This window comes from Artibeus jamaicensis, unplaced genomic scaffold (genome assembly GCF_021234435.1).
Source record: "Artibeus jamaicensis isolate MK-2021 breed Jamaican fruit bat unplaced genomic scaffold, CSHL_Jam_final contig_64, whole genome shotgun sequence".
In the NCBI taxonomy this organism is placed as follows: domain Eukaryota; kingdom Metazoa; phylum Chordata; class Mammalia; order Chiroptera; family Phyllostomidae; genus Artibeus; species Artibeus jamaicensis.
The window spans coordinates 3,029,541-3,056,052 of NW_026521911.1; the positions used below are offsets into that span (position 1 = coordinate 3,029,541).

The 26,512-nt window shown below is 39.9% G+C and overlaps 1 protein-coding gene across 4 annotated transcripts in view; it reads left to right on the plus strand.

Moving 5' to 3' along the window:
• The window catches only part of POLD3 (DNA polymerase delta 3, accessory subunit), a 98,677-nt gene that overhangs the window by 46,762 nt on the left and 25,403 nt on the right, over positions 1-26,512 (plus strand). For all 4 annotated transcript variants that reach the window (XM_053670727.1, XM_053670728.1, XM_037148687.2 and 1 more), the window contains 3 exons: positions 10,090-10,192; positions 21,700-21,739; positions 22,958-23,090. In XM_053670727.1, coding sequence (XP_053526702.1) covers positions 10,090-10,192; positions 21,700-21,739; positions 22,958-23,090 — 276 coding nt within the window. The remainder of the gene's footprint in view (positions 1-10,089; positions 10,193-21,699; positions 21,740-22,957; positions 23,091-26,512) is intronic.

A 26,512-nucleotide genomic window follows, 5' to 3' on the forward strand; every position in this document is an offset into this window, starting at 1 on the left:
CTACTTCTGTCCATTATTTAGGACCTAGGTAAACTTATACATAAAGGTGTAGTGATACATTTACTGGATTTATTTGTAGTCTTACCCTTTGGTTAACCTCGCTTTGTTCTTTCAAATTTATTGAATGGGCTAGCCATTTCTGTTCACACCTCAGATTTATACGTCTGTTATCTTACATCTTCATTGCAGCTTCATGCATGCTCATATGCTCCTTAGGCCAGCTCTGGGTGCTACCAAAGTACCTCCATAATGAGGTCAACAGGTGTTTGACACAAACCATATAACATTGGGTGTAAGAGAGGGGAGAACCTTTCAAGTGAAACAAATGTTTAGGATGGTGCAGAGCATTGCCTTTCTTGAATTTTGCCATATCACCTCTCCTTGCTGAAATGGAAAAAAAAGCAAACTTTTAAATCAACTTCAAATTTCCTGACCTGCAAAAGTGCAGATGTTGTTTTTGTTGTGAAGGGAAGAATTGGTGAACAGGCTGAGGACATATGTATTGAGTTAAATACTCATTTAGTTTATTTAATCGATAAAGGTGGTTGGATTTTTTTTCCTATTCCTTTGAGTCACGGGAACTTTCTTTAAGTGGTAGGAAGGTTCCCTGAGTCTTAGAAATTCTCAATAGCAGGTTGATTTGGCTTTATTTGAGTTGCTTTTTGACAGGCCTAGGAGTCTGATTTTGACTGGATGTCTATGCCTCCAAGATCTAAACTCTTTTGGGGGATGGATGCCTGTAAGAGTCATTATTTGTTGTGGTTACAGATGTTTAAATATGAAATGAGGTAATTATTACTATATAAGCTTGTTGGGGTTTAAAGGTGCATATTGGAGAATAAATAAATTTGCCTGCAATTTTGAAAATATTTTATTTATTTATTTTTAGAAAGAGGGGAAGGGAAGGAGAAAGGGAAAGAAACATCAATGTGTGGTTGCCTCTTGAGCATCACCTACTGCGGACGTGGCCTGCAACCCAGCCACGTGCCCTGACCGGGAATTGAACCAGCAACCCTTTGGTTTGTAGACCTGCGCTCAATCCACTGAGCTACACCAGCCAGGGCTACCTGTGATTTTATTGTAGCAATACGCTATCTTGCCCCAGCCTGACTACCAACTTCAATCCACAGCACTCTCCATCTCTCTTATACTCTAGCCATGTTTGCCTTTCCGTTCCTCAAATATGCCAGACCCGTTCTCACCCTAGGACGTTTGCCCATCCCCTCTGCCTGGAATGCTTTCCCAGCTGTCGTCATCCTCCAGGTTTCAGTTCAGGTTTCACACACTTCTTGGAAGAGCCCTCCCCTAAAGCTCTATTTCAGGTATCTCCACCCCTCCCTAACTTGCTGTCTTATGTATTTCTTTTGTATTTAAGGGAAAAAACTCTATTCAGATAGAATTCACATACCATATAATTCACCCACAAAAAGTGTACAATTTATTGGTTTTTACTACATCCAGAGTTGTGCAGCCTTAGCTACAATTAATTTTAAAGCATTTTCATCGACCCCAAAAGGGACTCTGTATCCATTAGCTGTCATTCATCATTTTCCTGTAGTCTTGCCCCCAATTCCCCCAGCCCTAGGCAACTACTGATATATTCTTTGTCTATAGATTTGCTTATTCTGACCGCTTCATGTAAACGGAATCATATAATATGTAAACTTATGTGCCTGTTTTTTTCACTTAGCATGTTTTTAAGGTTTGACCATGTTGTAGAACATACCAGGGCAGTCAGTCCTCACTTAACATCATCTGAAATGACATTTTTTAAAATAAAGATTTAATTATTTTTAGAGAGAGGGGAACAGAGAAAGAGGGAGAGAAACATCAATGTGTGGTTGCCTCTCACATACCCCTACCTAGTGGGAACCTGGCCCACAACATAGGCATGTACCCTGACTGGGAATCGAACAAGCAACCCTTTGATTCACAGGCCAGTGCTCAATCCGCTGAGCCACACCAGCCAGGGCTGAAATTGCTTCTAACAAAATCAATTTTACCATAGGCTAATTGATATAATAAACAAGAGTTCTTACAGTATCTCATCAATATAATGAAATAACCTTATTTGAGGATCTTCTGTACTTCATTTATTTTTATGGCTGAATTATTTCATTATATGGTGTTACTAGTTTCTCAGGGCTGACGTGACAAAGTAATACAAAGTTGGTGGTTTAAAGTCACTGAAATACGGCATGTCTTACAATTCTGGAGGCCAGAAGTCCGAAATCAAGATGCAGCAGGGCCATGCTCTCTGAAACCTGTGGAGAAGAATCCTTTCTTGTCTCTTCCTAACTTTTGGTTTGCCAGCAGTCTTTGGCATTCCTTGGCTTACAGCTGCAGGACCCCAGTCTCAGCCTTCGTTGTCCCATGACATTTGTTGTCCCGTGGGTCTGAATCTTCACATGGCCATTTTATGAGGATACCAGTTATCTTGGATTAGGAGCCCACCCTCCTTCAGTTTAACTTCAGCTTACCTGATAATACATGCAAAGATCAAATTTCCAAGTAAGGTCACATTCTGAGTGTGACTGGTGGCTAGGAGGTCAGCATATCTTTCTGGGGGACACAATTTAACCCAGACTTTATGGATAAACTATTTTGTTTATCCATTCATCAGGTGATGAACATTTAGGTTATTTCCACATTGGGGTGTTGTGACTAATACAACTGTGAACATTCTCGTGCAGACATGTATTCTCAGTTCCCCTGGGTGTGTACCCAGGATTGGAATTCTGGGTCAGATGGTAAACCTGTATTTAACATTTTGAGGAACGACCAAACTGTTTTAAAAGTGTCAATGCTACTTTACAATCCTACCAGCAATGTTTGAGGGTTTCAATTTCTCCACATTCTTTTCAACTTTTAATAATCTTTTTTTTTAAGCCATCCCAGTGGGTATGAAATAGTATCATTATGGTTTTGATTTTCAGCTCCCTAATGACGAATGGTGTTGATCATCTTTTCATGTGCTTATTAGCCATTCGTATACCTCTGGAGAAATATTTATTCTAATCCTTTACCCATTTCTTTATTGGGTTATTTGTCTTTTTTATCGTTGAGTTGTAAGAGTTCTTTATGTATTCTGGACACTAGACCCTGATCAGATATGATTTGCAAAAAATTCTCCCATTCTGTGGGTTGTCTTTGTACTTTGTTGATGGTGTCCTTTGAAGCACAAAAGTTTTTGTTGAATTCCAATTTACTTTTTTCCTTCTTTTCCTTCTATTCTTTAATGTAGTGGCTAGGAAAGTTTTAACTGAAAGTCAAGAAGATTTACTTTTGTGTTTTATTTATTTTTTACAGAGAGGGGAAGTGTGTGGTTGCCTCTTGCATGCCCTCAATTGGGGACTTGGCCCACATCCCGGGCATGTGCCCTGACTCGGAATCAAACTGGCAACTTTGGTTTGCAGGCCAGCACTGAATCCACTGAGCAACACCAGCCAGGGCCACTTTTGTATTTTCTTGTAGTTATAGTTCTTACACCAATAATTATCACTATATTTAAGGTTTCTGCATGTTGAGTGCTTGTTAACATGTTAAAATGCCTCAGTCCTCACAGTAAGAATACATTATGGTTTTTAAAATACATTACAGTTTTAAATTAAAGCACATTATGGTACTTCTAAATTAAGTGGGAGTAACTTATCTCAGCTCCATAATGTCTTGTGCCTCAGCTGGGAAGCCTCAACGGCTGGAGCCCTGTCATGTGTAGGCTTCTTTGTTCATGTCCGACAGTTGATGCTGAGCTGTTGACCAGACCTTGCACGTGGTCTGTCTCTGTGGCCTGAGCTCTGTCAAGGCAGGGTGTCTCTGGGTGGTAGTTGGACTTCTTAAACAGCTCAGGACTTCATATCTAGTCCTCCAGCACAAGGTAAAAGCTGATTGCCTGAAAAGTCAAACAGTATCATGTCTGCTTTGTTTTTTTTTGGTTAAAATGAATCACTAGCCCTCCCGGATTCAAGGGGAGAGGAGAGGGTGGAGTCCACCTCTCTCTGGGTGGACATACAAAAGTGTGTGGGATGGGTGACATCGTTCCAGCCATTTTTGGAAGACACAGCATGCCACAGTCATTGTATCTTTAGTGCTCAGCTCCTCATAGGTGCCAATAAGTACTTAATAAATACTAAGCACCTGTGGTTGATGTTTTCCCACATTTTTATCTCACACAATCTGTTTAACCATCCACTGGTGTTATCACCCTTTCTTCACAAACAAGGAAATTGAGACTTGAGTGTTCTGGCACTTTTTCTTACTTTACCTATAGCGGAAGCATTTATTTATTTAGTTTAACATTTGACATATTGTGATTTTATTTTACTTTAAATTTTTTATTGAATTTACTCGAGTGACATTGGTAAATAAAATTATTTAGATTTCAAGTGTACGATTTCATAAAACATCATCTGTACATCTGTTACCACTGAGCCCCTGTTTCCCCTCTATTGCCTCGCCCCACCCCACTGTCCCTCTGGTAATCGCCATGCTATTGTCTGTGAGTGTTTTGTGAGGTATGTTTTTTCCCTTAATCCCTTCACCTTTTTTTTATTTAAAAAATTTTTTTAAAAATATATTTTATTGATTATGCCATTACAGTTCTATTCCCCCCTTCATTCTCCTCCACCCTGCACACCCCTCCCCCACCATTCCCCCCCTTTAGTTTATGACTATGTGTCTCAAGTTCTTTAGATTCTATATTTCCCATACTATTCTTGCCCTCCCCCCTATTTTCTACCTACCATCTATGCTACTTATTTTCTGTACCTTCTCCCCCCTTCTCCTTCTCCCACTCCCCTGTTGCTAACCCTCCATGTGATCTTCATTTCTGTGGTTCTGCTCCTGATCTAGCTGTCCTCTTAGTTTGCATTTGTTTTAGGTGTGGTTGTTAATAACTGAGTTTGCTGTCCTTTCACTGTTCATCTTTTTTATCTTCTTTTTCTTAGATAAGTCCCTTTAACATTTCATATAATAAGGGCTTGGTGACGATGAACTCCTTTAACTTGACCTTATCTGGGAAGCACTTTATCTGCCCTTCCATTCTAAATGAAAGCTTTGCTGGGTAGAACAATCTTGAATGTAGGTCCTTGGATTTCATGGCTTGGAATACTTCTTTCCAGCCCCTTCTTGCCTGTAAGGTCTCTTTTGAGAAATGAGCTGACAGTCTGATGGGAACTCCTTTGTAGGTGACTGTCCCCTTATCTCTTGCTGCTTCTAGGATTCTCTCCTTCATTTTAATTTTGGCTAATGTAATTATGATGTGCCTTGGTGTGTTCCTTCTTGGGTCCAACTTCTTTGGTACTCTCTGAGCTTCCTGGATTTCCTGGAAGTCTATTGTCTTTGCCAGATTGGGGAAATTCTCCTTTATTATTTGTTCAAATAAGTGTTCCACTCGTGGCTGTTCCTCTTCCCCTTCTGGCACCCCTATAATTCGGATGTTGGAACGTTTAAAGATGTCCTGGAGGTTCCTAAGCCTCCTCATTTTTTTGAATTCTTGTTTCTACATTCTTTTCTGTTTGGTCATTTTTTTCCTCTTTCTGGTCCACTCCTTTGATTTGAGTCCCAGTTTCCTTTCCATTACTATTGGTTTCCTGTGCATTTCCCTTCATTTCAATTAGTTTAGCCTTCATATGTTCCTCTAATTTGTGACTAAAATCAACCAGTTCTGTGAGCATCCTGATCACCAGTGTTTTGAACTGTGCATCTGAAAGTTTGGCTATTTCTTCGTCACTTAGATTTATCGGCTCTGGGGCTCTAAGTTCTTGAGCCATGTTTTGATCTGTTCGTGCCTGTTAGGTATGAGGAGCGGAGCCGTAGTTGTTCACCAGGGCGGGCCATCCAGGTGTCTGGTTTGTGACACTGTAGGTGGGGGTGGGGTCAAAGAGGGACAATGGCGGTCCCCTCTGCCGCTTCCTGCTACTGGGGCCTGCATGGTCTGTCTCACCGCTCCCTCCTTCACCGGTTTATCTGGGCACAAATGTGTGACCATGGTCAGCCTTCAGTGAGTCCACCACCTTGTGCTCTCAGTGGGTCTACCGCCTTGCGCTCTCAGTGGGTCTGCCTGCTTCTCCACACCTGGGATCCGCCTACGGCTGCCGGTGCGCCTGGGTCTGTGCCTGGACCGGTTTAGTGGATCTTTCCTGCCCAACCCCGCTCTACTGCTGCCCCTCTTACCGGTTTGGCTGAAGGGTTCGTTGTTGTCAGACTTCCGTGCAGTTCAATTTTCTGTGGTTTGGCTGCGTTTTTGTTGCTAAAACTTTGTTGTTTTTAAACTTGGTTGTGTGAGAAGGTACCGTGCTTCCACCTACGTCTCCATCTTGGCGGAAGTCTCTCCTTCACCTTTTTCACCCAGCCCCCTAATCTCCCTCTTCTCTAACAGCTGTCAGTCTGTTCTCTGTATCTGAGTCTGTTTCTGTTTTGTTTGTTTATTTTGTTCATTTGATTCCACATATAACTGAAATCATTATTTCACTCTCACTAGCTTATTTCTATAGTAGAAACATTTAAAATATCCCTGATGGCCCTGAGGTTAATGACTGGGCATGATTGATACTGATTTGCTTGGATTCATTGAAGAAGTGTTCTTACTATATTTTGTTATATTTTTTACTGTATTTTTAGCATTGTTTTAGGCTCTGTTGTAGAACAGCAAACGTGATAGACAAGGTCCTCCCCATCTTTAATTTATACAAGATAATTTCAGGTTGTAAAAATGTTGTGAAGGGATTAAATTGGGTTAGGAAAGGCTGTAAACCATATACACTGTATTTGTCCTAGGGAAAATTATGGGTGGGACTGATCAAGAGGGAAAAATAATGAATTAAATTACTTTAACTCATTAAAGTAATTATAATTACTTTACAATTATATAAAGATATATAATATATATTATAAGAGAAGATATAGTTAATCATGTCTGTAGGAAGTATATCTTATAAGAACTCATGTTGTTATTTATGTTTAAGAATATTTTGCACATTTTGTTGGTAAAATGTTTTGTGTAATCAGGTAAATATGTCTTAGAGATGCTAACGGTGTGCAGAAAGTATTTTCTTCAAAGAGTTTGTGCAGTTTTGACCTCTCGGTTAATATAAAAGAACTGGGGATTGTTTAACTCCTTAAAAAACAAGTACATAGAGGATGTCTGTGATGATATATGAGTGGTAGAGAAAAGATTTAGCCAGCAAGCTTGAGAGCATCTTGGGCATGGTACCTGCCTATCATTTCTTTTACTAGCATGGTTCTAACTAGCACAAGTAAACCACAATGTTCATGAATTTGTGTTACCTCATCTTTCCTAATGCAATCACTGCATGGAAGGAGACACTAAAAGAGAATAAGATAGAGCAATCAACAAAAATACTAAATAGGGCACATATTTATCCTTAGGGAGCTTATAGTCTAGAGGGGATGGAATGTACATAAACTAAGTAGTTATAATACAAAGTGGTAAGTGCTGTACTGACAGATGTGGGGTAGGCTCTGTTAGAGCTTAGGAGTCAGGGGTGCCCTGCTGGCCTGTGGTTTTAGGGAAGGCTTCACATAGGAGGTGATAATTGAGCTGCAGTGTGGATGAGGAATTAGGTGGAAGAGGTCTGAGCAGAGCATTCCAGGCAGGAGGGGCATACAAAGGAGCAAGGGGAACTGCAGAGTATTTCGTAAGAATGCGAATAGTGTGGGTGTGAGAGATGGTGAGTGATACGGGGGATCAGAACCAGAACGGTCTTATGTGTCATTGCTAGGGAGTTGGAGTTGATCCTCAAGGGGTGGGGTGCTTTTGAAATTTTTTGAATAAAGAATAATACTTCAGACAAGAATATCCAACTACCTTTTCACCATCATTTGTGACTAATAGGCATCTCAGACTTAACATGCCCCAACATGCTAACTCCTGATTTCTACCAACACCTACTGTACCTGCTTTTCCCCATCTCAGTAAATGGCTTTATTCCTTGAGTTGGTTAGTTCAGTCATCCATAATTTCCTTTTCTCTCATACCTCACAATTAGTCCATCAGCAAATACTGTTATTTCCCCCTTTAAATTCTCCCAGAAGTTGTCCACAAATTTACTACCTCCATTGTGACCACCCTGGTCTGAGCCACCATCATCTCTAGCCTAGATGACTGCAGTGGCCTCCTGACCAGACTAGACTCCCTGCTTCCTGCCTTGCCCCTCGGCAGTATATTTTACACACAGCAGTCAGGGACTCTTCTAAAAGGTGAGGTCATGCTATTTCTGCTCTTGAACTTCTGATGCCTTAACTTGCTTCAAGTTCTCCATAGGGCCACAAAGCCAATGTCTGCACTTGGCTCTCTCTGCCACCACTGTTCTTCCTTATTCTGGGTCAGTACACTTGCCTCCTTTCTGTTCTTCATACCTTGCCTACATGCTTGCCTCAGGACCTTTGCATTTACTGTTCTCTCTGTGTGGAACATTATTCCCCAAGCCACAGTGTTCTTCCTCACGATCTGCTCCTGAGGCCTTCCCTGATCACCTTATATAAAATAGCCAGACTTCTCAGGCACTCTCTGTTCTTCCCCACCCCTGTAGATTTACTACCATTTAACATGTATGTAGTTTTTCTGTAATGTAAGCTCTAAAAGGTTAGGAACTTTGTTTTGTTCATTGCTCTCTCCTTAAGGCATAAAACATAAAGTAGCCACTCAGCAAAGTTTTGTTGACTTAATGACTTGATTTGCATTTTTAACACTTTTACCCTGGCAAGCTTGTGGATAATGAAAGGGTAAAGGTGTGTGCAGAATTGACCCTTGGAACTGAAGTAGTCCAGTCAAGAGATTTGAAGGGCATGAAGTCAAGAATTACTTGGGAGGGAGAACTGACTAGCTTTGGCAACTCACCGGACAGGGAGAAGTGAAGGATAATGACTCCCAGATTTCTGGCTTGGTGTTTGGGCAGATGTTGTCAGGAGCAAATGGAGCCATGGGGATGAATGAGATAGACCGACCATCTGGTTTGTCCAGGACTGTCGGTTTTAGCACCAAAAGGCCATGTCTCAGGAAATCTCTGAAGTCCAGGCAAACCCAGGTGGTTTGTCACTTTAATGTGTGAAGTGAAAAGATAGGTAAAGAGAGAACCCACTGTTACAGACAAAGAGGAGGTAATCAAATCTATGCAGGAAATCGAGTGGGGGCAGTTAGGGCAGTAGCAGGAAACTCACGGGGCATGGGATCATGGGAGCTAAGAGAGCAGATGCTTCAAGAAGAGTGGTCAACAGTGTAGGCTGGGATTACCTCCACATTTTCGAGTTTGAGTTTCTAGATTTCCTTGGCAGAAGTATGATGTGTTATAGACTCAGTATATATTTCTCGAAATAAAAGATACAAATGATATGCCTCTTTTGCTGTTTTTGTTAATCCGTGAGTTGTAGAGGGGAGCCAACCTCTGATACTTGCTGGATCATAGGGATAAAAATGAATTTAGTATTTCTACACTGAGTGTGTGGCAGTCTCGGGTTAATGAACACTCCTGGGTGCTGGGACTAAGCTACTGCACTGTGCAGTTCCGGAACAGCACTGAATCTGAGTGACCCTAAAACGAATTGCAGAGCTGGACATTTGTGATCATGTACTTAGTGGTTCTTGATGTCTTGGAACCCTTTTGAGAAACTTTTGAAAACCCTGATCTGTCACTCTGTGAAAAAGCACATATGCATTTTACTTAGAGTTTTGTGGGTGGAGGGTTGGTTACAGATGGCCACGGAAATCCCGTGGTCGAAGAATCACTAATCTGTGTGGTACAGCCCTCCCATTTGATACTTCAGGATATTGAGGGACCTAGAAAAACGAACTTATCCAGGATTGCGTAGTGACTGAACTTACTCCTGGTTGAGTATTGTGTCCATGGCCTGTTACCGTTTTCTTGCAGGCTCACTCCTTCTGGGCCTGTTACTAGGTTTCTTTCACTTCATTTATGACCCAGGTCATTGTACCATCTCAGTAAGTTGGCTTCAACTTAAGTCCAGAGACTGAGTATATCTTTTGATGACCTATCTTTTAAGTCAAAAATTAAGAGTTGATGAGGTGACAAACTCTTACTAATGACTTCCTTGTATCTTGTTTTGGAACAGGATGCTGTATGATTATGTTGAAAGGAAGCGAAAAGAAAATTCGGGAGCCCAGCTGCACGTCACCTACTTAGTGTCTGGCACTCTTGTTCAGAATGAACATTTGGTAAGTTTTCAGAATGTTATAATGAGCTTAAATGTGTTTGAGCTATAAAGTGTTAAGTAACAATATAGGGGTGGGAGAACACAATATTTAGTATTTTGGAAGTTTTAAAAGCTACCTGGCTCTGTCTGATGTGGCTTGGTTGGAGCGTTGTCCCTGTTACCAAAAAGTACGTTTAAATTCCTGGTCAGAGCACGTGCCTAGGTTGTGGGTTCGGTCCTGGGTTGGGGTGTGTATGAGAGGCAACCAGTCGTTGCTTCCCCTGTATCAGTGTTTCCCTCTCTCTTTCCCTCCTTTCCCCTCTCTCTAAAAATCAATAAGCGTGTCCTTGGGTGAGGATTTTTTTTTAAAGCTACCTAAAGATTATTTTGAATTTTTAGAATAAACCTAAAAGTCTTGAGAAGTTTTGGCAATATCTTAGCCATGACGCAGAGACTGGAGCATTATTTTGCCATTTTCCTGCACAGCAAGACATTGGGAGACTGCTTCTGTTCCTCCTCTTTCTCCTGAAAGTGTATGAAGGAAAATGGTGGTTCGTTTCCATCCTGTTCAAATGTGAAGTCACACACTTAGCTGTTGAGAAAGTATAATTTTACTATTTTTTAACTGAAGTTGATTTTAATTTGAGAGTTCATTTTTGTAGGCTTTGGCAGGGATCTGCTAATGCAGAGGCATGGGTTAGCAGCAGCTTTATTTTCATGCATCTTTTCTGGTCTGGTATGTGGTTACCCTTCACATGGGTCACTGCTTCATTTTCATCTTCCTGACCACGGTGCTCCCTCAGGTCTGCTGACTTTCTCTTAGCTACTTCCACGTCCCCGTTGGGGACGGAGGGATCATTCTACTCCCATGACATGGGAAGCTCTGCTGTGATAACTCATTTTTCTGCACCAGATTGATTCTTGGGAACCTTGATACTTCTTCCTCTCTGGCTTCCTCCCGGAAGTAAGGCACACTTCCTCTGTTCTCACTTCCCCAAACCTCTGATTTGAAGGTTCTTTTTGCTCCTACCACAACCACCAGCCCTACAGAACCTAGCCCAGCAATCGGGGCTCCCCAGAGACCTGCCAGTGTCTGTGTTCTCTCTGACTTTCCCTCAGGCTCATGTGTTCAGAAGCCTGATTTACCAAAATACTGACTGAATTTGTCTTAGAACAATAGAGCCCCAAGCTTGTGAGATTTAAAACTAGAATGACAATGGAATAATTTACAAGGAGAAACAAAATTGCTAGGGGGATCAGATCCTTGTATTCTCCGACCAGCAATTTCTTTCCTTGTTGGTAAGCTATTTGACAAGCCAGATGATAATCAAGATATTTGCAAGTGTAGAATTAGATGTCATCGTGTGTCTGAAACCCAGAATTAAGCAGACCTGACTGATTTACTCTTAGAAGTAAACACGGCACTGGAATCCTCTCTTTGCATGGCTCTTGAATAGATGCTGCCGCAGTCTGCCTCTGAGGGTCTTCTTTCCTTTTGTGTCCAGGGTTCAGTCTCCTCCTCCTGCCTCCCTTTAGTCAGTGCCTTCAGTCTAGTCGTAGCCAGTTCTTTACCTGGGAGTCCTTGTGTTTCTTTAAAACAGTGAACTTTATTTTTATTCTTTTTTTGGTCACTGGTTTTTTTGAGAATCTGAAAGAAAAATTCCTACATTGATATATTTGAAAATTTTTGAATGTTCACACATAATTCTGGAGCAGGGTCCATAAGAATTTATGTTTTAAGATAAAGTTGTAAATTTTTATTCTAAGCCATATGACAGAGTTTCTTAATTTAGAATCTTTACATGGTTCTGGGGATTCAGGGGGTTTGGGGATAAACCGATGAAAGTGGATTCAGACAGTGTTCCTTAGTGCATTGTTTGGAGATGATTTTTCAGAATGAGGTGTAACCCCTGTTAGTTAAAAACTTTCATGCTGTGGCTTGCTTATGAAGGCCTTCTGTTCTGATATTTAAGAAGGCATGAATATTCTCCCCATCTTTTTTTAAGCAGCAGAATGCTTTAAGACAAAATCTTAATTAAAATCCTAATATACATCCGGACTGGTGTGGCTCAGTGGATTGAGGGCCAGCCTGAGAACCAAAGGGTCGCCAGTTCAATTCCCAGTCAGAGCACAAGCCTGGTCCCCAGGGGGCCAGGTCCCCAGAAGGGGCCATGTGAAAGGCAACCACACATTGATGTTTCCCTCCCTTGCTCCCTCCCTTCCTCTCTCTAATAAATAAAGTCTTTAAAACAATACAATCCTAATATGAAAACACACATCGACAGTGGGATCGCTGAGGTTGAAGGGATTGTGAGGATTTGGACTCTGCTCACCCTCCTCCTGGCCTCACGGGCCGGCCTGTGGAGCCCTGCGGAATGACTGACCGAGCATGGGTACTCACAGTGCCTTTTTCCTAGGAGAGAGCCCTCCTGTGGAAAGTCAGTATTAAGCATGATTTCTCGTTTTGTTGTTTTAAATTTCTTTAAGTTTTAAGTGTTTCCAGAAAGAAAAGAGATAAATTATACGCTTTGAATGGGTTTTGAAATATACTTTTTATTTTTCCAATGATCGTGATTATTGTAAAAAATTTTTGACAAAAGTAAAAGCCTCCTTCTAATCTCATCCCAGAGGGAGGGTCTTCAAAAGAATTACTTGGTTTTTTCCCCTTTCTTTTTTAGACTCTTTTATTTAAAAAAATTTTTTATTGTGTATATTTTACACTTGTTCCAATTTTTCCACCCTTGCCTCCCTGCCCTCTGTGCCCCCTCTCACAGTCAGTCCCTGTACCAGTGTTCATGTCCGTGGGTGGTACATACATGTTTTCTCTAATCCCTTCACCTTCTTTCAACCAGTCTCACCCTCTCCCCTCCCCTCCTAGAGGTGTCAGTCTGTTCCTTGCTTCTGTGCCTTTGATTCTGTTTTGCTTGTTAGTTTATTTTGTTCCTTAGATTCCAGTTATAAATGAGATCATACAGTATTTGTCTTTCATTGCCTGGCTTATTTCACTTAGCATAATAGTCTCCAGTTCCATCCATGGTGTTACAAAAGGTAGGAATTCCTTCTTTTTTTACAGCCAAGTAGTATGCCATTGTGTAAATGTCCCATGGTTGTTTTATCTACTCATCTGCTGATGGACACTTGGGCTATTTCTGTATCTTGGTGATTGTGAATAACGCTGCAATGAACACAGGGGTGTTTAAGTTCTTTGGAATTAGTACTCGAGGTTCTTCAGATTAATTCCCAGAAGTGGAATTGCTGGGTCATGAGGCAGATCCATTTTTAATTTTTTGAGGTATCTCCATACTGCTTTCCATAGTGGCTGCACCAGCCTGTATTCCCACCGACACTGCACTCAGGTTCCCTTTTCTCCAGGTCCTCACCAGCCCTTGTTTGTTGATTTATTAATATTAGCCATTTTGGAAGGTGTGAGGTGGTATCTCATTATGGTTTTAATTTGCATTTCTCTGATAGCTAGTGATGTTGAACACTTTTTCATATGTCTGTGGGCCCCCTGTATGTCCTATTTGGAGAAGTATCTATTCAGATCCTTTGCCCATTTTTTTTAAAAGATTCTATCTATTTATTTTTTATTTTTAGAGAGAGGGGAAGGGAGGGAGAAAGAGAGAGAGAAACATCAATGTGTGGTTGCCTCTTGCGTGCCTCCCACCAGGGACCTGACTTACAACCCAGAAATGTACCCTGACTGCGAATTGAACTAGTGACCCCATGGTTCACAGGCCTGCACTCAATCCACTGAGCCACACCAGCTGGGGCCTTTGCCCATTTTTATATTGGTTTGTCTGTCTTTCTGCTGTTGAATCCTATGAGTTCTTCATATTGGAGATTAAACCCTTGTCTGATGTATCACTGGCAAATATATTCTCCCATACAGTGGGTTCCTTTTTCATTTTGCTGCTTGTTTCTTTAGTTATGCCGAAGCTTTTTAATTTGATGTAGTTCTATTTGTTTATTTTTTCCTGTGTTTTCCTTGCCCTAGGAGATATATCGGCAAACATACTGCTATGCAAGATATCTGAAGTTTTACTGCCTGCGTTTTTCCTCTAGAACTTTTATGGCATCACAACTTACATTTAATTTTTATCCATTTTGAGTTTATTCTAATGTATAGTGTAAGTTGGTGTAGTTTCATTTTTTTGCAAGTACTAGTCTAGTTCTCTCAATGCCTGTTATCGAAGAGACTGTCTTTACTCCATGTATGCTCTTGCTTCCTTTGTCAAATATCAAATGACCATAAAGATGTGGATTTATTTTGGGGCTCTCTATTTTGTTCCATTGTTGTATGTGTCTCTTTTGCTATTACCAGACTGTTTTGATTACAGTGGCCTTGTAATATAGTTTGATGTTAGGTATTGTAATCCCTCCAACTTTGTTCTTCTTTCTCAAGATTGCTGTGGCTATTCTGGGTCTTCTTTGGTTCCATATATATTTTTTGAATATTTGTTCTAAATCTTTGAAATACGCCATTGATATTTTAATAGGAATTGCATTTAATCTGTAGATCGCTTTGGGTAGTATGGACATTTTAATGATGTTAATTCTTCCAGTCCATCAACACAGTATAGCCTTCCAATTATTTGTATCTTCCTCAGTTTCTTTCTTCAGTGTCCTATAGTTTTCCAAGTGTAGGTCTTTTACCTCCTTGTTTAAATTTACTCCTAGGGCCCTGGCTGGTGTAGCTCAGTGGATTGGGCACAGGCCTGTGAAGCAAAGGGTCGCCAGTTCGATTCCTAGTCAGGGCACATGCCTGGGTTGCAGGCCAGGTCCCCAGGGGGGACACATGAGAGGCAACCACACATTGATGTTTCTCTCCCACTCTTTCTCTTTCCCTCTCTCTAAAAATAAATGAATAAAAATATTAAAAAAAATTTACTCCTAGGTACCTCATTTTTTGTTGTTGCAACAGTAAATGGGATTGTTTTCTTAGTTTCTCTTTCTGATAGTTCATTATTGGTGTATAGAAATGCTTTTGACTTCTGAGTATTGATTTTGTAGTCTGCTACTTTGCCGAATTCACATTTATTCTATTAGTAGTAGTTTTTTTGGCAGAGCCTATAGGGTTTTCTATGTACAGTATCATGTCTCTTGCAAATGACAGTTTTATTTCCTCCTTTTCAACTTGATGCCTTTTATTTCTTCTTGTGTGATCGCTGTGGCTAGGACTTCCAGTACTATGTTGAATAAGAGTGGTGAATATGGACACCCTTTGGCTGTAGATTTTTCTTATATGGCCTTTATTGTGTTGAGGTATAATCCCTCTATTCCTACTTTGCTGAGTTTTTATTATAAATGGGTGCTGTACCTTATCAAATGCTTTTTCTGCCTCTATTGATGATCATATGATATTTTTCATTTTGTTTATGTGATGTATTACATTTAGTGATTTGCAAATATTGTACCAACCTTGCATCCCAGGGATGACACCCACTTGATCATGGTGCACGATCTTTTTTTAATGTATTGCTGGATCGGGTTGCAAGTATTTTGTTGAGGATTTTAGTATCAATGTTCATCAGGGATACTGACTTACAGTTTTCTTTATCTGGTTTTGGAATACTGGCCTAGTAAAAAAGAGTTTGGAAGCCTTCCTTTTTGAATTTTTTGGAATATTTTGAGAAGGATAAGTGTTAGTTTTTCTTTAAATGTTTGGTAAAATTTGCCTGTGAAGCCATCTGGTCCAGGGCTTTTGTTTGCTGGGAGTTTTTTGTTTATTGCTTCAATTTCATTAGTTGTTACTGGTTTATTCAGGTGTTCTGCTTCTCCCTGATTCAGTCTTGGGAGATTGTATGATTCTAGATATTTATCATATCTAATTTCTTGGCATATAGTTGTTCACAGTACTTTCTTACAACCCTTTGTATGTCTTTAGTATCCATTGTTATTTTTCCTCTTTTATTTCTGATTTTATTAATTTGGGTCCTCTTTTTTTTTCTTGATGAGTCTGGTTAAAGCTTCATCAATTTTGTTTATCTTTTCAAAGAACCAGCTTCTGGATTCATTGATCTTTTAAATTGTTTTTTTAGTCTCTGTGTCATTTATTTCTACTCTGATCTTGATTATTTCCTTCTACTCCCTTGCCATTGCTTTTCTAGTTCTCTGAAGTATAAGGTTAGATTGTTTGAGATTTTTCTGTCTTCTTTAAGTAAGCTTGTAATGCTGTGAACTTCCCTCCCAGGACTGCTTTTGCTGTGTCTCATAGGTTTTGTGTTGTGTGTTCATCTTCATTTGTTTTCAGGTCCTTTTTACTTCTTCCTTGTTCTCATTGATAACCCATTCATTATTTAATAACCTGCTATTTAGTCTCCATGTATTTGAATGATTTTGAGTTTTTTACTGAGGTTGATTTATAGTTTCATGCCATTGTGATCTGAGAAAATGCTTGATATGATTTCAGTTTTCTTGATTTTGTTAAGAATTCTTTTGTGTCCTATCTTGTGATCTATCTTTGAGAATGATCTGTGTATTCTGATGCTTTGAAGAATGATTTGAGAATTCCAAGGGGACATTTGGCTGATTCTTTTTGTTTTGTTAAGAGGTTGTCAGCCTAATCTATCCTTCATGAAGTTCCCCATTAGCTTTTTTTCATATAATGGTTCTAGCTGAGATTGACTTTTATTTTATTATTGCCTAGATCATTAATTTGGAAGGAGTTAAAAAATAGTCATGTTCTACCTCTGTCATTTTTCTGCATATTATTGGCTGAAATTGTTCTATAAGGAAGAATTTCCTCTCATTAACTAGCCATATCTTTCCTTTTTCCTAAACTGCTGAAAAACTCAAGGGGCTTACCCTCAGCCAGGTTCTGGGCTTGTGGGTACTAAACTTTTAACAGGAACCCACTGAATTGGAACTCTGTTCTGGTGTGTATTATAATTTTCACATCTTCAAGCTGGCATTTCACTGAGTTGTTTTTATGCATTTTCAATATCCCCAGAGGCGGCATATAACCACACCAAACTCTCTGGGTTGGCCAAAGTTTCTCCTACGGGTACCAATTATTATTTTTAGGGTTCTTATTACAAAGTTGCATAGTCTTGAGTGGATAGTTTCTAACGCTTTTTCTCATAAGCTCTATAATTTTTATTATACAGCTTTGCAGATGACACTAAAACACCTTTTTTTTTTAAGAGAACATATGAAAACACACTAACATCCCTAGTTCAGACTTAAAATTTCCTTTTTTACAAAAGTTATTTGATTTTATATTGCTCTTTTCTCTTATGATGTGATTTTGGCAATTCCTACATTAACATAAATATGTATTTGCTTCAGCCAAATATGTGAGATTTAGTAAAGCAAAACCACTGTTTTTACTAATAATATCATTACTGAAAATAGTTTGATTTCTTTGCAGTTGTTTTGGTCTGTAGGAAATATCCTACTAGGGATGCACAGTCAACCAATGTTTTAGAATCACTTGAAATAATTCCTCTCCATAGTTAAACCACCAACTAGTTAAATTCCTTTTTTTTTTCCCCCTTTGAACTTTTAGGTTCTCTCTCCTTTACAGATAACACTTTTTATTGGTTTTGTGTTCTCCTTCCATTGTTCTTGTTATATATATTTTTTAATAGAAGCAAATACATATTCATGTTACCCCTTTTTTGCTAAATCTTTTTTAAAATATATTTTATTAATTATGCCATTACAGTTGTCCTATTCCCCCCTTCATTCCCCTCCACCCTGCACACCCCTACCCCACCATTCCCCCTATTTAGTTTATGACCACGTGTCTCAAGTTCTTTAGATTCTATATTTCCCATACTATTCTTGCCCTCCCCCCATCTATTTTCTACCTACCATCTATGCTACTTACTTTCTGTACCTTCTCCCCCCTTCTTCTCCCACTCCCCTGTTGCTAACCCTTCATGTGATCTCCATTTCTATGGTTCTGCTCCTGATCTAGCTGTCCTCTTAGTTTGTTTTTGTTTTATTTATTTATTTATTTATTTATTTATTTGGGTAATCATATGTGAAGCATTTTATTTTATTTATTTTTAATATATTTTATTGATTATGCCATTACAGTTGTTCTATTCCCCCCTTCATTCCCCTCCACCCTGCACACCTCCTCCCCCACCATTCCCCCTCCTTTAGTTTATGACCACGTGTTTCAAGTTCTTTAGATTCTGTATCTCCCCTATTATTCTTGCCCTCCCCCTATCTATTTTCTCCCTACCATCTATGCTACTTATTTTCTGTACTTTTTCCCCCCTTCTCCTCCTCCCACTCCCCTGTTGCTAACCCTCCATGTGATCTTCATTTCTGTGGTTCTGCTCCTGATCTAGCTGTCCTCTTAGCTTGCTTTTGTTTTAGGTGTGGTTGTTAATTGTGAGTTTGCTGTCCTTTCACTGTTCATCTTTTTTATCTTCTTTTTCTTAGATAAGTCCCTTTAACATTTCATATAATAAAGGGCTTGGTGATGATGAACTCCTTGAACTTGACCTTATCTTGGAAACACTTTATCTGCCCTCCCATTCTAAATGATAACTTTGCTGGATAGAGCAATCTTGGATGTAGGTCCTTGCCTTTCATGGCTCGGAATACTTTTTTCCAGCCCCTTCTTGCCTGTAAGGTCTCTTTTGAGAAATCAGCTGACAGTCTGATGGGAAGTCCTTTGTAGGTAACTGTCTCCTTATCTCTTGCTGCTTCTAGGATTCTCTCCTTCATTTTAATCTTGGCTAATATAATTATGATGTGCCTTAGTGTGTTCCTCCTTGGGTCCAACTTCTTTGGGACTCTCTGAGCTTCCTGGATTTCTTGGAAGTCTATTGCCTTTGCCAGATTGGGGAAGTTCTCTTTCATTATTTGTTCAAATAAGTTTTCCACTCATGGCTGTTCCTCTTCCCCTTCTGGTACCCCTATAATTCAGATGTTGGAACAATTTAAAGATGTCCTGGAGGTTCCTAAGCCTCTCCTCATTTTTTTGAATTCTTGTTTCTACATTCTTTTCTGTTTGGTCATTTTTTTTCTTCCTTCTTGTCCACTCCCTTGATTTTGAGTCCCAGTTTCATTTCCATCACCACTGGTTTCCTGTGCATTTCCCTTCATTTCAATTAGTGTAGCCTTCATATGTTCCTCTAATTCGTGACTAAAATCAATCAGTTCTGTGAGCATCTTGATCACCAGTGTTTCGAACTGTGCATCTGATAGGTTGGCTATCTCTTGGTTACTTAGAAGTATTGGCTCTGGAGCTTTGAGCTGTTCTTCTGCTTGAGCCACAATGTTTTGGTCTGTTCGCACCTGTTACATATGAGGGGCGGAGCCTTAGGTGTTCACCAGGGTGGGGCAACTCAGTTGCTGGGGTGTGAGGCTATATGTGGGGGCGGGGTCAGAGAGGGGCAATGGCTTTAGTTCTGCTCTCTCTCAGATTTCTGTTCCCTCTGCCGCTTCCCACAAGCAAATTGGGCCCTTCTGGTGCTGGTTCCTGGGTGTGTGGGCTTGTGTACCCTCCAGGAGTCTGTGGGTCTCTCCAGCGAACTCTCCCGGCACCTTGACCCCAAAAGTCTTTCCAGTTGGTGCTTTCAGGCTCTAATTCCTGTCGCTGGGGCCCTAGCCTGAGCAGTCTATTTCACTGTTTGCTCCTTTGCTTGGTTTATCTGCACGTGAATGTGTGACCTTGGTCAGCCAAAGTGTGACCTGCCACTTTGTGCCCCTACTGGGTCCACCCTTTGCCATCCCACACCTGGGATCTGCCAACCGCCGCTTGCGCTCCTGGGTTGGTCCACCTATCTTTCCTGCCTGACCCCACTCTGCCGCTGACTCTTATTGGTCTGCCTGAATGGTTCGTTGTTGTTGGACTTCCGTACAGTTCAGTTTTCTGTGTTTTGACTGCGTTTTTGTTACTAAAACTTTGTTGTCTTTAAATGTGGTTGTGCAAGGAGGAGCAGTTTTTCCACCTACACCTCCATCTTGGCTGGAAGTCCCATATTACCCCCTTTCGTAGATAAAAGTTTTCATACATTATATCCTATGTGGACTTTGCTTTTTTTACTTAATAAATCCTAAGCATCACTCCATGGTAGTTATAGAAATAGTCTGCATTCTTTTTTTATAGCCACATGGTCCTACATTAATAGATAGATATACCTTAGTGTATCATCAGTTCCTTATTGATAGTTATTTATTATTTATAATCTTTGGCTATCACAAATAGTGCTGCAGTAAATAGCTTAATTGTATGTGTGTTCTGAATATTTTTGTCAGTGGATTTTAAGTTTATGTTCTTAGAATTAGGGTGTTTATGTACTTCGTTGGGTATTGCCGAATACCTCTCCATTGTTCGTTTCCAGCAGCAGTGTATATGAGTGTGTTTCTACACGGCCCTTGTCTTATGTTTCAGGGTTATTTGCATTTCTTTTTCTGTGAACTGTCTGGTCATATATCTTGCTCATATTTTTAAAGATTTTATTTACTTATTTTTAGAGAGGGGAAGGGACAGGGAAAGAGAGGAAGAGAAACATCAGTGTGTGGTTGCTTCTTGCGAACCCCTGCACTTGGGGACCTGTCTTGCAACGCAGGCATGTGCCCTAACTGGGAATCGAACTGGAAACCCTTTGGTTTGCAGGCCTGTGCTCAGTCCACTGAGCCACACCAGTCAGGGCTTGCTCATTTTCTAAAGGATTGCTAGTTTTTGTTTTCTCTATTTTAGAAGCTGTCTATTAACCCTTTGTGATATAACTTGCAGGTATTTTTTCCACTTTATCATTTGTCTTTGTACTTTGGTTAAAGCTTGGTTTGTTTATTTATTTGTCATCTAAGAGTTGGCAGTTTTTATGGACTTCTATTATTTCTGAATTTTGAATTACAGTTAGGAAACTTCCTCATTCTCAGATTTTATCAGTATTTTGAAGAATTCACCCATATTTTCTTATAGTGTTCATATGGTTTCATTCTTTACATTTAGATCTCAGGTTCATTAAGAATTTATTCTGTTTTTTTGGTGTGAGACATCCAGTTTTTATCAGATTCAATATGATTATACAGTAGTTCTCATTACATTACCTATTAAAGAGTCCTCTTTCCCACATACTGATTTGAAATACTATGGGTCTTTTTATTTATTTATTTATTTTTTTAAAAGATTTTATTTTTAGAGTGAGGGGAAGAGAGACAGAGGAGAGAAAAACATCAGTTTGTGGTTGCCTCTTGCATGCCCCCTAACTGGGGACCTGGCCTGCAGCTCAGGCATGTGCCCTGACTGGGAATTGAACTGGCAACCTTTTGATTTGCAGGCTGGCACTCAATAGACTGAGCCACACCAGCCGTGTCACTGTGCGTCTTTTTAAAATTGTATTGATATCTATACTTTATCATTTTCTTTAACCTCATTGAGAAGTTTTAATGTAAGCAAGTTAAAAATGAGTGTAACTATTAAACCGTGACATATATTTTCAGGGCTACTTAATGTTTCTAATTTTATATCCAAGTACAATTGAATTATTGGCTAGGAAACTTGATAATTGTAAGTTGCACCGCTTTGAACATTAATGAAGTGTTATTTCCTTACAGTGCCACAAGGTTGCAGTAGTGAGAGAAGATAAATTGGAAGGTAAGTATTTTAGCAATTTAGCAAGTTTTTCCTCTTATGCCATTAATGTAGGTACAATACAAAATCTGCTTCTAACATCTGCATAAAATAGATTTAGCTGTTTAACCAAAGAGCTGTATATTCCTTTTATTAGTAGTTCCTGAAACATTAAAATATGATACTTCATCTGCCTAACTTCCCTTTTTTAAGGTCAATTGCTGCTAACATTTATAGAGCACTTTTATCACAGGATTTCAGAACTCGTGACAGACATGCAAAAACGATCATGAATACCATATGGAGCACCTCAGTAAAAAGACGGTAGTCTCTGAATACTGTGTTGTGTCCGTAATAGTTTTTATAGGAAGAAAATTAAAGAATGCCTTTCTAAAGTCAGAAAGACTTAATGTTTCTAAATTAAATTTGTCTACCTGTGTCAAGACTATGCTACTGTTCTGTTTTTTAAAAACCGAACCCAGAGGAACTGTGTCAGTCAGGGCCATGTGGTCCTGGACCCGTGTCTGCAGACAAAACCTGTACAGCTGCACTTTGTAAAGTCATCTTCTGGGGTCATTTTCTTACAGATTAACTTGGATGTATCCAGGGTGGTGGAGTCTGCTTTGTTTTCTTTCCGAATTCCCACATTGGTAGGCAAAGCAAGATGTATTCATTTATTCGATACATAATATTTACTCTGTGTGGAGCTCCGTGCTAGGTACTACAGAGACTCGGAGTCAGCTTGGCACAGTCCGTTCCTTCATGGAAACTAGAGGCTGTTCCTCTGATGTTCTTACGTGTCTTTCCTCTGCAGGCTTATCTGGTTAGTACTATTTTGTTACAGAGTCGCTTTCTCTAAAGTTGAATTATGTAAGTGAGTCTTCTCAGATAAAAATTACTTATTCCTCAGTTATATACCAGAGTGTAAGAATCTTCTCTGACTGAAAAAAAATTACAGTTACCATCAGTCATTCATTAATATTTACTGAGTGTCCACTGGATGAGTGATAACGTCACGGGTGCTGTGCTTAGAGCTGACTCACCACCACCTACCCCATCATAATGTCCTCGTTGGAGACAGAAGAGGTGATGTGATACTGTATATGTGGCTATGTGGCCTTTTAGAGCTTTTGGACCACCACAGATTGCAAATGGTTTTCACGCAGAAGGGTTTCTTGTTAAAAGTCCCCACATGGTATGAGGCTTGTGTATTAACAGACTGCTTTTCCTGTTGACTTGCAGCAGTGAAGTCCAAGCTGGCTGTGACTGCCAGTGTCCATGTGTACAGCGTCCAGAAAGCCATGCTGAAGGACAGTGGGCCTCTGTTCAACACTGACTACGACATCCTTAAAAGCAACTTGCAGAACTGCAGCAAGTGAGCTCCTTAATGTTCCTTGTGGACTTCTTTACGAATTGGTTTTGTAAGATGTTTACACAGTGGCTGCCTCTTAAGACTGAGTGCCAAGTCTAGTAAAACCCCATTTATCTTGCAGTAAGACACATGCCTGGTTTTATTAGTACATCATAAGGTGAAAAATAGCAGCTACAACCCATATTGAAAACCCCAGTGGACTCCCCATAAATCTATTTCTTATGTATTTATCCTGTCCCTGCCACCAGAAATGTTTGTTGTGCCCCCTCATTACTCTCTTACCCCAGTCTCTGCTTGTCTAAATTCTGCCCATTGTTTAAGAACCAGTTCAGATGCTGTCCTTCAAAAGCCTACTTCTAATTTTATATCCTTCTGTCTTCCATCTGAAGGCAGTTGGTCCTCCATAGCTGGGATCAAGTCTGGTTCATTTTCGGTGTCCTTCACAGCACAGGGGAGTGATGAACTAGAATGCATGTGGTTTTTCGTATTGATGGCCATGGACTTGAGTTGTGGTTTTGCTGCTTAACACCCCATGGTTTTGGACAGATTACTCACACTCTTTGAGATTTGGTTTCTTCATCTTTAAATTAGATAGAATAATGCCTACTTTTCGAGGTTGTATTGGGGGTTCAGGTCAGTTCCCCGGATACATGGTGAATGCCTACTACTTGAACAGGTACTAAGCAAGATAACTTGAATTCATTCAGCAAAGATCTGATGTGTACCTACGACCTGCCACACTCCATAGAGTGAATGTGGCCTGCTTAATACTCTGATTTTCTGGGATGAAGACAGTGATTTTGGAATCAGAGAAAATAGGTAATTAATTGGATAGAGATAATCATACAGAGGGAATGTCTAGAATAAAAGAAGGAAATAAAGTAGCCCTGGCTGGTTTGGCTCAGTAGATTGAGTGCTGGCCTGCAAATCAAAGGGTTGCTGCTTTGATTTTCAGTCAGGTCACATGCTTGGGTTGCGAGCCAGGTCCCCAGTAGGGGGGTGCGTGAGAGTAACTACACAATGATGTTTCTCTCCCTTCTCTTTCTCCCTCTACCCCTCTCTCTCTAAAAATAAATAAATAAAATATTTTTAAAAAAAGGACAGAAAGTAAAATTCTGGGCCATAAATACTATCTGAGTATCCTTGGGCAAATTAACCTGTCCGTGCTTCAGTTTCCTCATCAGTGAAATGAAGCTGACAACAGTAACATCCTCACAGGGCTGTAGAGCATTAAAGTGCTTAGAACCGTGCTTGGCACACAGTAAGTACATATCATTTACATATGTAAATGATAACCATTTTTAAAAGGATGGGCAGAAGAATAGGGGCCCAAGAGGGAGCAGCCAGAGGTGAGAGGAAAATCATAAGAGTATGTGGAGTTCTCAAAGCTAAGGAAAGTTTCAAGAAGGAGGGACTGAGAAGCTAAGGAAAATAGGAACTGAAGTGTTCTTTGGATTTAGTGATGGCCTTGGTAGAAGCATTTTCAATGGAGTGATCAGATTCTGGTTGGGAAACTCTTTCCAGGAAATATGACTATAAAATGGAGAAAAAAAGAGGGAGCCATCTAAGGAGGGATTGAGACTTAAGGCAAGATATATACATTTTTAAAGTCCAGTACCTTGAACTTGTTTTGTTAGGAAAGAGCGATAAAGAGGAAATGGTTGAAGATACTGGGGAGATGAGATAACTGATAGAGGGCACATAGGTACAGAATTTCCAAACATAGTGTCCATCATTTCCATGAAAATAGGGATTGTGTCTATTTTGTTAACACTCTGTACCCATAATGGTGCCTGGCCGGTGGTAAACATTCAGTAAATAATTGAATGAACTAAAGTTAGATATTATGTTGTTTTTTTCTTTAGCTTAAAATCTTGAGTGTAGTAAGCATATAACTAAAGAGTAATTATAGGTGTGGTTTCTTACAGAAGGATTACAGGAAACAATACTGATACATTTATGTAAATTGTCATTATATTTCAAAAGTAGTCTATTAAAATCTAGTCATGGTATGTCAAGCTCTAAACATTTTTTCTTCCGTTGTATCTAGCAAGTAAGAAAGTAAGAATAAAAGTGACACAAAGGTTCAAAATGAAAGTTACACAGGGACCTCTGAAATAAATATGGCAAGTAGAAATGTGGGGATAGGAAACACTTGCATGAAACTGACTTAAATACTTAAAGTAGCCATGGTAAAAATGTGAAGAATTTGTCTCCAGTAAAGAAGTTTGTATTTGGTCCTGAGAATCATGGGCCAACGGAGATCTGACTCATTGTTTCATGTGTTTTTAAGAAGTGCTGTGACAGGAAGAAAGTTGAAATTTTAGGATTGAGCAGATTCTTCTCTCTTCGGACACGTTCCCAGCCTAGCGTGGTCTCCTCCTCATTGCCAATTCCTGGTCCTGACCCTGAGGTGTGGAATGTAGACCAAATGGAGAAAGAGGTGTCTTGGGGCCAACTTCAGATGTTGACACTGAAATAAAACATTGCTCTCTCCCTTGTACGTGGAAGGACTACAAGGCCAGAGAGGTAGAGTGGTGGGTGAAAGGAAACAATTTCCGTCTGTGCTTAACTTCTGATGTGCAAAGTATTTGTGTTAATGTAGGGTTTTCTAATGTGGACCACAGTAAATCAGTGGAAGATTTGGAAGCTGTAAATTCTGGCTTTGGGGCTGTTCAGTCTGAAGTTACATTTGAAATTAAATGATTTATCAGGGATTTTTTTCCTTAGGCCAGTTATTCTAGCAGCCAGTTTTGAAGTTGTGCCTAGGTGATCTCTAAGGTAATTGTTTTCACTGCAGTTTCTTAATCTCCCTCATCTTCCACCTCAAGTGGAGGGGACACATAAAATATAAGAGTTCCTTCAAGGAGCTCTTACCTAACCCCAATAAGCAAAAGATTGGGAGGAAGAAAATGTTCTTTGTTAGGAAAAGTTTGGGAACTTTGCTTTAAATATAGCTGTTTGAGAAAGCTAGATCGGGCATCTGTTCACAGTGTGGAAGATTCTTCTATGGATTTGTGTGAAACAGGCATCTCTACAATGAATGTTCCCTTTAACATCCGTGCATACAGTTCCAAATTTCTTCACTTGGCTTTGGACATGCTTTCTGCTGCTGCTTGTTGGTATTAAAAATCAGTAACAAACGACCGTTGAGGACCACATCTGTAGGAGGAAACGACTGTAGGAGCCAGGGGCTGTGCTCTCAGCTTCTTCCAAGTGTTAAACCATGATCCACTCTGGCCAGAAAAGTTGCCAGGAAATTTTTTAATATTTAAAGCTCCTAATTTTGATTCAGTCAACATTTATTGCATATCTAGCCCTATAAGATGAAGGCCTTTAAAAACAAGAGGATAACCATTTGGTTTCCCACGTATGGTGAAATGACTAATGTTTATTATTGTTTGGTGTATTCCTCCTATTTAGAA